This window comes from Panthera leo, chromosome B3, assembly GCF_018350215.1.
Source record: "Panthera leo isolate Ple1 chromosome B3, P.leo_Ple1_pat1.1, whole genome shotgun sequence".
NCBI lineage: Eukaryota > Metazoa > Chordata > Mammalia > Carnivora > Felidae > Panthera > Panthera leo.
In genome coordinates this window covers 113,097,520-113,110,525 of record NC_056684.1, presented here as the reverse complement: position 1 = coordinate 113,110,525, position 13,006 = coordinate 113,097,520, and the positions used below count along the sequence as shown (strand labels likewise).

Here is a 13,006-nt window from a genome sequence, read left to right as displayed (position 1 = left end):
GAAGGAGCTGGGGAGTGAGCCGTGCAGATTATGGAGAAAGCGTAGTCTAGGTAGAGTGAGTAGCAAATGCAAGGGCCAGGGTGGCTCGAGCAGAGTGAGCTGGGGAAAGCATAGGAGCAGATATGGTCAGAAAGGCAACAAAGGCCCAGTCATACAGGGACCATATATGGCCTTGTGGACATTGTGAAGGTTTGGGCTTTGTCCTGAGTGAGGAAAACCACTGGAAGATTTTGAGCAGAGGAGTAACATGATGTGACTTATGTTTTAACAAAACCATTCAGGTTGATTGGTTGGCATTAGACAAAAAAGAGGCAGGAGCAGAAAGTGATAGACCAGGGAGGAAGCTATTTCAATAATCCGGGCAAGTGATAATGATGCCTTGGCCAGGGTGGTCACATAGAGGCAGATTCTGTATGTATTTTGATGGTAGAGTCAATAGAATTTGCTAGTGAATTTTATACTGGGGAGGGGAGAGAAGATCTGACTGAATTTTAATCTGAACATCTAGAAGAATAAAACTGCCATCGGAGAAAGGGAAAACTACAGAAAGAAGAGATTTGGAAGAAACAACCAGGAGTGAAGTTCTAGATGTATTAAGTCTACTAGATACCCGAGAAGACATTTTGAGTAGGCAATTGGATATTTTAGACATACACTTCTGGAGTTCAGGAGGAATGAACAGGATGGAAATAGGGATCTAGGCACAATCACCAAATAGTTTTAAAGCCATGAGACTGTATGAAATCACCAAAAGAATGAGTATAGAAAGAAAAGAGAATTAGCTTCCCCCTAAGCCCTGAGGAAATTAAGAGGAATCAGCAAAGGAGATTGAGAAGAAGTAGCCAGAGAAGTAGAAACAAAACCTGGAGAGGGTAATGTCCTAGAAGCCAAATAAAGAAAATCTGGCCAAAAAAAGAAAAGGAGGAGGAAGCCATCAGCTATATCAAAAGCCATCAGCTATCTACCTGATAGATCAGGTGGAAAACAAGGGCACAGAATTTTAGATTTAACAATTTAGAGACCATTGGTGACCTCGGGAGCAGTTTTAGTGAGGTGATGGGTGCAAAAGCTTGATAAGAATGGGTTGAAGAGACAATCACAGGAGAGAAATTGGAGACTGAGAGCGTAGATGACTTTGTCAGGGAGCTTTCTGTTCAGGAAAGGAGAGAAGGGAGCAGTCATCAGAGTGGGGTTCTCAAAGGAATCTGTGACTTGTAAAATGTTAAGAAGCACCACTGTAGAAAGAAGCTGAAGGTGTGTGAGTGGAAGGAAATCCAGAGTGGATCCCAGAGAGTGCCAGAACCAGGCTCAATACTTGACTTTTTGCCTTGCCCTGCTGCAGGAGAGTCCTCCAGAAGTCTTCATAGAAGGCATTTTCCAGCCAAGCTATAAAAGTGGGAAGCTACACACTTTGGAGAACTTGTTAGAATCCATTGATCCAACCTTAGAGAGCTGGGGAAAGTACTTGATAGCTGCCTGCCAACATTTACAGAAGAAGAACTACTACCACATTCTATATGAGCTACAGCAGTTTATGAAGGTAATAGCCCCTTCCTGCCCTCTACATCTGTTGATGACAACCTGCCAACGGAGAGACTGTGCAAGATGAGGGAACAAGACTGTCATCTGGTCCCTGACTTCACTATTTGACCAACCCTAGAGCAAATCCATGTTGCTCTCTAGCATTGTTGAATAATTTTGGGATTTCCATTCTCATCCCAAAGAGACAAATCGTAACCTTGTCAGTAATGGCATTCTTTAGAGTTCAAGGAATGTGAAGGTAAAAAAGAGGTCTGTGGCAATTTCGAAATAAGCATGAGGCATGAATGCAGAATTCATAAGGAATAATAAATAAAGTGTTTTTAGAGAAGGTGCATGGAGAGGTAACAAGGTTCTCCCAATCTGTCCCAAGGTTGCAAACACTAAATCACAGAGAAATTGAACCATTCAAAGCCAAAGTGAGACCAAAGCCAAGCTGAATGGAAAAGCAAAAGTATCCTTTTTGAAGATCTCTTGTGTGGTGGAATAAAGTCCTTCCCAGGAGCTCAGCCAGTCAGTTCACTTTAGAATCCCTTGGGCTTAGGAGTAACTGATACAAAATAGTTGTTCAACCCATGCTGGCAACTAGGCTTTATGGATGGGAATCAAGTCAGAATTTTCCTAACAGCCCCACCTTCCAATATCCCTGATCTCACTCGATCTGAACATTCATTTCCCTCTTATAGGACCAAGTCCGGGCCGCCATGACCTGTATCCGGTTCTTCAGCCACAAAGCAAAGACTTACACAGAACTGGGAGAGAAACTCTCGTGGTTGCTTAAGGCCAAGGACCACCTGAAGATCTACCTCCAAGACACCTCTCGCAGCACCAGAAGGAAGAAAACCACCTTCTTCCAAAAGAAGATGACTGCAGCTGATGTGTCCAGGTAGACCATGGCTCAGGGAACAATTAGGGTGGGCAGAACGGCTAGAAAGGAGTGTCTGTTGGCGATGAAGCCGCTCTTGTCCATTCCTAAACCCTTGAAAGAGAACCACTCATCTAAAGGGGATCATTCCTGAGTGACAGTGTGCAGTACAAGCATGCAAAGCCTACAGAGGAGCTCATAGAAGAGAGTGAGGGAAGTACTGGGATGAGACTACATGCCAAATGCCTTCCAGTAGGCAGGTGGAAGAGGTCCTCAAGGTGTTGGCCTGGCCCATCTCCATCTTCCTCGCACACTCCTCCCTTCCCCCTTGCTGAGTGACAGCCACACTGGCCTCCTGGGGGCTCTTTCGCACACCAAGCCCTTCCCTCCTCTCAGTCTTTATACTTGCTTGCCCATTACACTCCCTCTGCTTACAACACAACATCCAAAGTAAATGCTGCACCCTGCCTTCATTGCCTTCATAGGCCCAGTCGCTAGATATTTTGTGTGTTTGTTCATTATTCATCTCTCCTCTCGCCTATGAAGTCTGTGAGGGCAGGGTTCATGTCTCTCTTGAGCTCTGTTGTTATCAGTGGCACATGGTGCTTCCTAAATACTTACTGATGCAGGGACTGGACTTTGTCCAGTTCCACGGAGCAGCAGTTAGTCTGTACAGGGCAGCAGACCACCCTATCTTGTTATAACTGATCAGAGGGTATTTTGGATTTCTTCTCTCTCCATATCATTTCTTTCACCTTTTCCATTGCCATCTTATCATGATTTCTCAGTCACCCGGCCCTAGTCCCTCCTGAAGCCCCTCGTGAGGCTATACTATGTGTCTCCTGTCGCATAGGCACATGAACACACTTCAGCTGCAGATGGAAGTTACCAGGTTCTTACATCGGTGTGAAAGTGCTGGGACCTCTCAAATCACCACCTTGCCTCTGCCAACCCTCTTTGGAAATAACCACATGAAAATGGATGTTGCCTGCAAGGTACCTACGAATGTTTCAGACCTCTCACAGACTATTCTCTTTCAGAAGCTTATCACAATTGTCATCATCTAGATGTATTTCAGTTGTTTGTTTGATGGCTGCCTTCCCACTAAGACATGAGCCACAGAAGGCTGGAGATCAAATCCATTTTGATTACTCTTGTATCCCTAGTGCCTGGTGCTTGGTAGAGTCTCAACAAATATTTGTTGAATAAATGAGGCCCCTTATTCTTGATAGAGGGGCTACTCCAGTAATTATTGCTTCTTTATACACATTTCCCTCTCCTTTTCAGGTCATGCTAGGAGGGAAAAATGTGGAAGATGGTTTTGGAATTGCATTCCGTGTTCTGCAGGTATGTCTTGAATCACTCAAGACTTATTCTGAGAGCAGTCAGCACCTGACCACAGTTCCATGAGAGATTGTTCTTCAGAAAACTTTTATCCCAAGATAAAGCAGATTTACATATACATCATGAATGTAGTCGAGGTGGTTACCACAGAGCAGAGTCACATTCATGATTCTAGGACACATTGCCAAAAGCCAAGTAACCAAGGACAGATTCATCAAAAGCTATCAGGTCTAGAACAGCTCCTCACAGCTGTTCCCCTGCGCAGCCCCAGCTTGTGCTCTAAAGGGAGCATGGCTGAAGGATGTGGCAGGTGGGGGGAGATGGTCCTGTGCAACAGGAAGAGCCGCAGACAGCAAGGACTGCCCCTCCACACTCCATCTGCCCAGGTGCTGGCTCAAGGAGTACCTTTCCTGTTGTTTGTGGTGAGAAGACACAGGTGCAGCTGCGGCGCTCAAGAGAGTCTGGGGCAGGCACTGAAACCACAGGGGCAGAGTTTCTACAGACTACCCCCACCACACGGTTCCATGCAGACACCCTAAGGACCGTCATTCTCTGGGGTGGGAAGAGCACACTGTGTGTCTCAAGGATCAGTGGCTTATGAATGATCGGACCGGTTCCTTTCTTTTCCACATATCAGTGTTGGAAAAGTCTCTGCACATGCAGCTACCCCTGGCGGGCAGGCAGGGCTGCAGCTCCTCCCAGACTCTGATGAGGATTGTCCTAGACCACGACCTGACTTAAAGGGTTTATCTGGTAGTTTCCAGCAAATCAGTCCTTTGGTGAACTGGTCTGTTTCCAAACACTGAGGCATCTCTCGATAGAGCACCAAGTGTCCACGGCAGCAAATACTAACCCCCAACATCCCTTTCCTAAGAGAAAGGTGGCTCATTAGAGAAAGAACGAACTGGGAAATTGGATTAGAATGTTTTCAGAAAATGTTAAATATACTATTTTAGATATCAAGGTTATGATTTTTATAGTTGTTTCTAAATGTCTGCCTAATTCCAAAGAGGAACTTTTTGCTTGTTTTTGTTTGTTTGTTTGTTACGTGATTTTTTTTTTTTTGTCATGACTACAATCAGTATGGCTTTCTACACCAAGCATAGTGGGAGCTTTTTAAATATTGCCTTCCTTCCCCTTGCTCATGTCCTCTGCTACCCTAAGGCCATCATTCCGTGTTCTGTTCTAGGACTTCCAGCTGGATGCTGCAGCGACCTACTGCAGAGCTGCCCGGCAGCTGGTGGAGAGGGAGAAATACAGTGAAATCCAACAGCTGCTCAAGTGTGTCAGTGAGTCAGGCATGGCAGCCAAAAGTGATGGGGACACCATCCTCCTCAACTGCTTGGAAGCATTCAAGAGAATTCCACCCCAGGTGTGCTCGCTTCTATACCTCTTTGCCCCTCTATCTGTTTCAGTGTCTTCATATCCCTTTCTTTATTTTTCTGTTCCCCGTAATGTACTCATAATGTACTGAAACTCTGTAAGATCCCTTCATGTTTCTGACTCCTCTGTAATCATGGCCTCACCCTAATCAGCCCTTCCCTGGAATAGTGGCCTCACCCTAATCAGCCTTTCCCTGAAAAGAAAATTCTTGATAATCTCTATACCTGGAAGGTGTCCCTCAATATCTATTGTCTAATATTTGCAACACCTGGAAATGTCTGTGGACGACCAATTTGAGCTTCTCCCTGTGATTGTAGAGGAGGTCAGGGTGAGTCTGTAGATGGCCTTTGAAGCATGTTGCCTATGAAATTGCCCCCCTCTGGCTTCTTTGTGGAGTTAACGAAGCCACATCCATTCATGAAGGCCAAGAACAGGCCTTTTGGGAGCTGTTCTTTCTCCTCAAATTCCCCAGCTTAGTGTTATCCCTAGCTTTCCTTTGGTGCCCTAATAGCAGAAGTTGAGTTTAAGGGATGCCTGGCTGCCTCAGCCAGTGGAGCACGCGACTCTTGATCTTGAGGATATAAGAAGTTCAAGCCTTACATTGGGTGTAGAGATTACTTACAAAATGAAATCTTCAAAAAAAAAAAAAAAAGAAGAAGAAAAAGTAGTAGAGTTTAACAAGAGTCAGAATGACCAGGCTAAGACTAGATTGGGCCTCAGCTCCCATGCTGGGGACTCTTCTTCCTCTCACAACTGCTATTTCTGTTCTGCACAGGAGCTGGAGGTCCTGATCCAGGCAATACACAGTGATGACAACAAGGTGAGCAGAATTTTCTCCAAACCTGGTGTTGCTCCTGAATAGCACCTTTTCACCTTTGTCCCTTGCTCCCCACAAAACTTGTACCTCAGCTTCTTTGTTATCCAGAGATGGAGCTGGGGCCCAGATGGAGGTGCAGAAGGGAGAAAACTGAGAGAGAACGCACATTGACTCTGTGAGCCTTTCCTTCCCATTTCTTTATCCCCAAGACAAACATGTCCTAGGCTACTGTTGAATCTCCATTTTATATGCAGAGCTTTTCTGAGAGAGTCCTAGGAAATCCTTCATATCAGTCTTCAGGTTGACTGAATGAGGTTCTCAAAGTGGGCAGACATTTATTTATCCTGGAGGGAAAAGGGTACCCTGTACAGTAAGAAGGACACCCCACCCAACCCTTGACCAACAGATATCCATTAGTGTCTCCTTCTCTAGAACAGGCCATTTCCCTGAGGTCAGTGATCTCTTCCCTGTTGAGTAGGAAATCAGTGCTTTTGCAAGGAGTGCCAACCAGCATAGAAGTGCTCCCAACTACTCCTATTTGTGCCTAACTACAGGCTAATCTAATCTGTCTGCCATCCAGAGGAAGTCTCACAGGCCAGGAGAGGCATAGGAAAACCAAGCCAGACTGCCCTGGCCACTAGCAGTGGGAAAATCTGGCAGCTGAGTCCCTTGTGAAGAAAACTAATGTCAGGCACATGGCTTTTTTTTTCCTTTAATTTTTTTAAATGTTTATTTTTGAGAAAGAGAGAGAGAGAGACAAAGTATGAGTAGGGGAGGGGCAGAGACAGAGACACAGAATCCTAAGCAGGCTAAAACACACGGCTCAAACTCACTAGTCATGAGACCTCAGCTGAATGTCCAACCGACTGAGCCACCCATGCACCCCTCAGGCACATGGCTTCTTATACAACCACAGAACTGCTTCCCATGGCAGTTTTGCTAGTCCCTGTACTGAATTTACCAGACCTTCTTCAGCTGAGGGATTAGGAAGACTATGTTCTTAGCATTTCTTCATTTATGCATGCAACATCCAGATGACCTCATATAGGATAGGATTCTGAGATTCTGAATTGTGGAGAATTACTATTTCAGAATCATAATGAGAATCCAGCAGCCAGGCCAGATACCCCGGTTCCCTGATCCCCAGACTGCAGACCTTTTCCAAGCCTTCAGTGAGCCTCCCCCTCAGCAGGACAGAGGCTTTGCCCTGGGAAAGACATGCATTAAAATCTAGGCAGTTGTTCTTTTTCAGGGTTTTTTTTTTTTTTCTTAACACTTATTCTAATGCACTTAAGTGATCTTAGGCTAAGGTCTTGCCAAAAACCAGCCTTATTCAGTTCCTATTCCAGACTGTCTGGCAAAAATGCCCTCTTCCTATAGGTATGAATGTTGCCTGACAACTTATGATACTGTGTTTAACATACATAGGTGCTAAGTAGAGCCAAAGGCCTGGGTGAGAGTGAACATCATGGGGTAGCAGGTAGATACCCAAACAGCAGGACTTGATCATGATCACTTGTGAGCCTAGAGAATATTGGACATCTTCTAGCTTTAGCAAATTATCTGTAGCTGAGCTTCAGATAGAAAGATAGAAAGACTTCAGTGACCAAGACAAAAAAGATGGAAGATGAAATATGAAGAGAGAAGAGTCCCCTCCAACCACCAAGAGGGACTGTCACAGCAAAAAGTCAGCTGTTAGTAAAAGCTGAGGCAACTCGTTAGGGTCTTGCTATTGGCTGGCATAGCACACTGGCAAACCAGGGATGTGCTGGTGAGCTCGGGGCCCGGGAAGGTGTGGGCTCTAGTCTCCATTAAGCTGGGGATTTGTGAGATGGAGGGTCTCCAGAGTGCAGGAGAGACCACCCCTCACACCTGAAATTGAGACGCTTCTGATCCAAACAGCAAAAGTAAGTCAGTGTGAGATTATCCCTTAATTAGCCCTTTTCTAACTCTGTGTGTGTGTGTGTGTGTGTGTGTGTGTGTGTGTGTGTGTGTGTTTGTGTGTGTGTTCATCCCTGAACTTCCTATTACAAGATTTTAAATTCAGCAGGTTGAAACCAAAAAATAGTGAAGGAAGAATCTTTGTGCCCATCGTAAGGGAGAGATATGATGGCTCATTCATTCATTCATTCAATCATTCACTTAATGCATGTTTATTGAACACCTGCCAATGCCAGGCCATGTGCTAGGCACCAGGAGTACAAGAAGTAGAAAAAGCGGACACTATTCCTGGCCTCATGGGGCTTACAATCTAGTCAAGGAAACAGACATCAGATAATCACCCAAACAACTATCAAATCATAATTTGTCAATGACAGTGCTGACCCAGTACTGACCCTGAAGCTAGCAGGAAGCTGGAGAGCCCAGGATAGTGAGGAGGAGGGCCTCAGAAGGAAGAGACAGAGACCAGATTCTGCCTGCCTGCCTGCTTTTCTTCTTTTTGAAATTTTTAGGTTACTTGTAATAATTATAAAATAACAGTGTAATAGGTTAACATCCGGAATATTCGAAGAGTTGCTACGATGTAATGAAAGACAAGAACCCAATCTTTAATTTGGTAGGTGAGAAGTGCTCTCGTCTGCCAAGCTCTCTGACACAGCTCTGTGTGTGTCGCTTCAGCATTGGTGATGGTCTCCTCTTGGCTGTCTCTTATGCCCAATTGCCAGGTTCAGGCCTACCTGACATGTTGCAAACTGCGTTCTGCCTACTTGGTTGCCGTGAAGCAAGAACACTCACGGGCTGCAGCCCTTGTCCAGCAGGTGCAGCAGGCTGCCAGGAGCAGTGGGGATGCAGTAGTGCAAGACATCTGCACCCAGTGGCTTCTGACGAGCCACACCCGGAGCACCCACAGCTCAGGCTCCAGAAAGTGACCGTGTGCAGCGGACGCCTGACTACTATAGAATAGGAGAGATGGAGATGATCTCTACCTCTCCCCTCCTGTGCAGTGGGACTTCCCCGGCTCTGCCCCAGGTCGGAAAGAGCTGGATCGGACCCTACTTGCCACCTTGGGCAAGGATAGGACCTTTCACGCCACGCAAGTGCCATGTTTCTGTCAAACTGTGGGATCTACGTGTTCGTCCGGAGATGGCCAGTTCTTTCTACCTCAGCGTGAGTAAGTGTGTGTGCACGCTTCTGTGCACTCATGTTTACGCCTAAGCATTTCTGAACAAACAAAACTCTCCCCCACCAAAAAGAGGCACTTTACTTTAGACTTCTGCCAGTCTGCACACCTTCCCTGCGTTTTGGTTCTTAACCCGGGTCATCCTCTTTGTACACAGTTCCCTCCGTGTGGAGATGCTCAATGGCTCCTCAGAACTAGAAGGGTTTTACAGAGAATTATAGAGCAGCACCAAAAGGATTGCCTCTTTTCTTCCTTCTCTCCCCAAAATTCAGAGATGGCGAGGGGCAAGTGCTACCTGTGGAATAAAACTTCCGAGTGTGCCCTCTCACAAGCACAAGGAGTAACCATGAGTCTCTGGAAGGTAGTCTGAACAGAAGCGTCCTCAGGTGCTGGCGTCTGAAAGCTGTGGGTGCAGACAGTGAGGGGGCCAGAGCCCCACTCACCAGCAGAGGGGCACCATTGCATTCATGCTGTGGGGAAAGAAAGGGGAACCTCTCCACAAAGAATGCAGGGGGCTTGCTTACAAACACAGAGCTGGCTTTTGTGAATATCCCTGCAGGAAAGAGAGAATGTGGCTCCCTCTTAGAGAGTCTGGGGAGAGAAATGGTAGCCAAGATCCTAGCCCTAAAATGGCTAGACTACCTGTTTGAGTTAACAGCCTGTTTGTGCTCCTTAAAATGGTCAGGAATCCACTTCCTCTTCTGTCCTGCTTCTCTACAGTCTCATCAGGACCACAGGGTGAATCCACAGAGGCCTAGGGTCATTGAGAAGGCAGTACACTTCCCTGTCTTCACAGAGGGAATCAGGGTTTGGGCCTGCAGACAAGAGTCAGAACAAGGGGATGATGAAAAGGTCCTGTCCAGTTGATGGAAAACCAGGTGAAGTACTCCTTTAATATGCACTGGCTTGTGTTCCCACACCAGATATGATTTTTTTTTAATGTTTTATTTTATTTTTGAGAGAGAGAGAGAGTGAGAGAGAGAGAGAGAGCGCATGTGGGGGAGGTGCAGAGAGAGAGGAAGACAGAGAATCCAAAGCAGTCTCCAGGCTCTGAGCTGTCAGCACAGAGCCCAACCCGGGGCTCGAGCTTTCAGACCGTGAGATCATAACCTGAGCCGAAGTCGGACACTCAACCAACTGAGCCACCCAGGCACCCCCAGACATGATTTTAAAAGGGTCTGTTGTACTCAATGACTTGGATTTGCAAGTGAGGGCCCTAAGAAAAAGCTGCAGCTCTGAGCCTCCCACCAGCCAGAGCTCAGTCTGTTGATCTCACATCTGCTGCTGAAACAAACAGGAACTGGAAGCCAAAGTCAGTATCTCTGGTGCTTAGACCCTGTGGATTTCTTTCTGAACCAGGTTTTTTGGTAGTAAAAAAATAACCATCATGGGCATCTGTCAGATTCAAAGTTTTGGTCCTGTAGAGAAGAGAAGCTTCAAAGAAAATATTAGATCTCTTTTGGGGGAGGTTTAACAAGTCAAGTGGCTTTTCCTTCTTCGAGTCATACAATGTATCTGTCTTCCAGGAAACATCATTCCCTGGCATCCGCTTGTCCTTCTGAGTCTGCCCTCTTTGCACTGAACATAAGCACTTTATATGAATGGGTTGCAAATCTTGCAGCCCTTAATTTGGGATGTTAAAACCAGATTTTTCTGACTTTTTCCTCTAATTAGTTGAACTATAAAATAGGTAACCATTGACTAGACTGACATAAGATGACGCTAAAGGCCTTTGAGCATCACGCTGTGGTCTCCAGGGAAAAAAAAGTACATGTTGAAGGGTTGAATGTTTTACTACAAGCAAGCCACAATAAAGTGTCTGTCCTACCAGTTTCTTGCCTTCATGACTGTTTTGTGATGTCTCGCTCTTACCCTTCCCTTCCTTTTTGCTTTGTGTTCTGTGTGGAAAGAAAACGTGGGTGGGGAAGCTCAGATGGCCTTCAATTCTTGAACTTTCTCAAAATGATTCCCATCATAACTAATGACTCTTTGGTTAGAATTTATCTCAAGTTTCCAATGTGTTCAAAACTGTGAGTGTACTCTCTACCACCAGAAAACTTTTCCTTCAGTTGGGTTTGTAGGTAGAAATAGGTTATACATTCATCAGGTGTAAATGGTAAGTGAAAAGTCCCTCCCATTCCTGGCCCTTCAGCCCAGTGCCTTCCCAGAGGCCATCATTGTTACCAGTTTCTAATGTATAGTTCCAGAGCTATTTTATTGCATAAACAAACAGCAATGACTAAAGTATTCCATGGCCATATAAAGATATGCCATAATTATTTAACCATTGTCTGTTGGGTATTTTAGGTCATTGCCATATTTCACCACTACAAATTATGCTGCAGTGAATTATCTCGTCCAGAATACCCTGGGTCAGGGGTGCCTGGGTGGCTCAGTCACTTAAGCATCTGACCTCAGCTTAGGTCATGATCTTATGGCTTTTGAGTTTGAGCCCCACATTGGGCTCTGTACTGACAGCTCAGAGCCTGGAGCCTGTTTCAGATTCTGTGTCTCCTTGTCTCTCTGCCCCTCTCCCACTCACGCTCTGTCTCTCTCTCTCTCTCTCTCAAAAATAAATAAACATTTTAAAATATATAAAAAAGAAAAAGAATAGCCTAGGTCAGAGGATATGTGCATTTGGCAGATATTGCCGGCTGTCTTCCAAAGAGATCATACCAGTTAAACTCTCCCACCAGCAGTATATAGGACAGAGCCTGCTTTCTCACACCCTTGTCTCAGTAGATCCCAAACTTTGTAGCTCTTTGCCAGTCTGGTAAATGAAAAATTTGGTACTCTGAAAATTTTTTTAAAGCTATTCATCATTTTTCAAATTGTGTGTGTCTTTTTAATGTCAACCAAATTATGAATCTTCAAAACCAAGCATAGGGTCTTTGCAGAAAGTAGAACTCAAATTTAGCTTGTTTTCTTGCCATCCTCTTAGAGCGTGTGTTTGCAGTATAATGCTTGAGCCATGGACTTTAACGTTGCTGCCGTTATCTCCTTTCTCCAGAAACTTACCTCCTCGAATTTCTCTTTAAAGAAAAACAACAACAGCAACTTCAGAAACAAACACAACAAATAAAAACTGATGAAAGTGGACCTGAAAATCATCTGTTATGGACATGGCACAAAGATGTGTCACAACACAGATAATTAGAACACCCAATCTAAATCTAGGATATGGGACCACGGACTATGTTTAGAAACCTGAGACACTCCAGAGTTACCAGATATCTTTGGCTGGAGCTTAAACAAAGCAGGTCAAATGCTATTAGACTCTCTTCATACCCAAGCAACCAAATATCAATAGTCACATAACCCAAAGGTTATGGCCTTTTCTTGGTCATCATCCTCTCTTCTACAGTAATAATGTTGACTGACCCATTAAAACTTCCAGTTCTTTTACAACAAATTCATTCCACATGTGATTACCAAAAGGCTTCTCCGGTGGAATCCTTTCCTGTTCCATTTCTTCATGTTGTTATTTCTTTCACCACCTACCAATCTCTGGTCTGCCATTATCAAAACCCTTTCTTCAGGCTCATTTTAAGTGCCATTTCCTCTACAAAGTACTTGCTTCTCGGGCTATACTTCCTCTTCATGCCACTTAAAGGCTAAAATTCTTCAAAGTTCTATCCATTCTCTCTTGACATTTAATACTCTCCCATACCATCCCATAACTTCAGCAGTCATCTTGGTTGGCTGAGTTCTAAACCAAATTTGTCCCTCTTAACTCCTTTCCACATCACACCTGCCTTTTGATTGCTTCTTGAAGTCACCCACGTGGCTAACCTGTAACTAAAAATATCAAGTCCAAAATGGAACACATTCTATTCCACCTACAAACCTGATCTTCCTCCTTTGATGAATATTGGTATTACTGTTATTACCGTTATGCATGCTGCCGGGGTTAGCAACCTCAGGGTTTCTCTGTATT

General features: G+C 45.0%; 1 protein-coding gene across 3 annotated transcripts in view; it reads left to right on the top strand.

The window, feature by feature from the left end:
• The window catches only part of ZFYVE26 (zinc finger FYVE-type containing 26), an 83,343-nt gene that overhangs the window by 56,874 nt on the left and 13,463 nt on the right, over window positions 1–13,006 (top strand). For 2 of the 3 annotated variants that reach the window (XM_042943585.1, XM_042943584.1), the window contains exons 36-42: window positions 1,343–1,540; window positions 2,226–2,425; window positions 3,258–3,399; window positions 3,692–3,751; window positions 4,938–5,120; window positions 5,907–5,951; window positions 8,615–10,064. In XM_042943585.1, the coding sequence (XP_042799519.1) occupies window positions 1,343–1,540; window positions 2,226–2,425; window positions 3,258–3,399; window positions 3,692–3,751; window positions 4,938–5,120; window positions 5,907–5,951; window positions 8,615–8,818 (1,032 nt within the window). In that variant the 3' untranslated portion in view covers window positions 8,819–10,064. Of the gene's footprint in view, window positions 1–1,342; window positions 1,541–2,225; window positions 2,426–3,257; window positions 3,400–3,691; window positions 3,752–4,937; window positions 5,121–5,906; window positions 5,952–8,614; window positions 10,065–13,006 lie in introns of those variants that run through there. The other variant, XM_042943586.1, reaches the window with a different exon arrangement.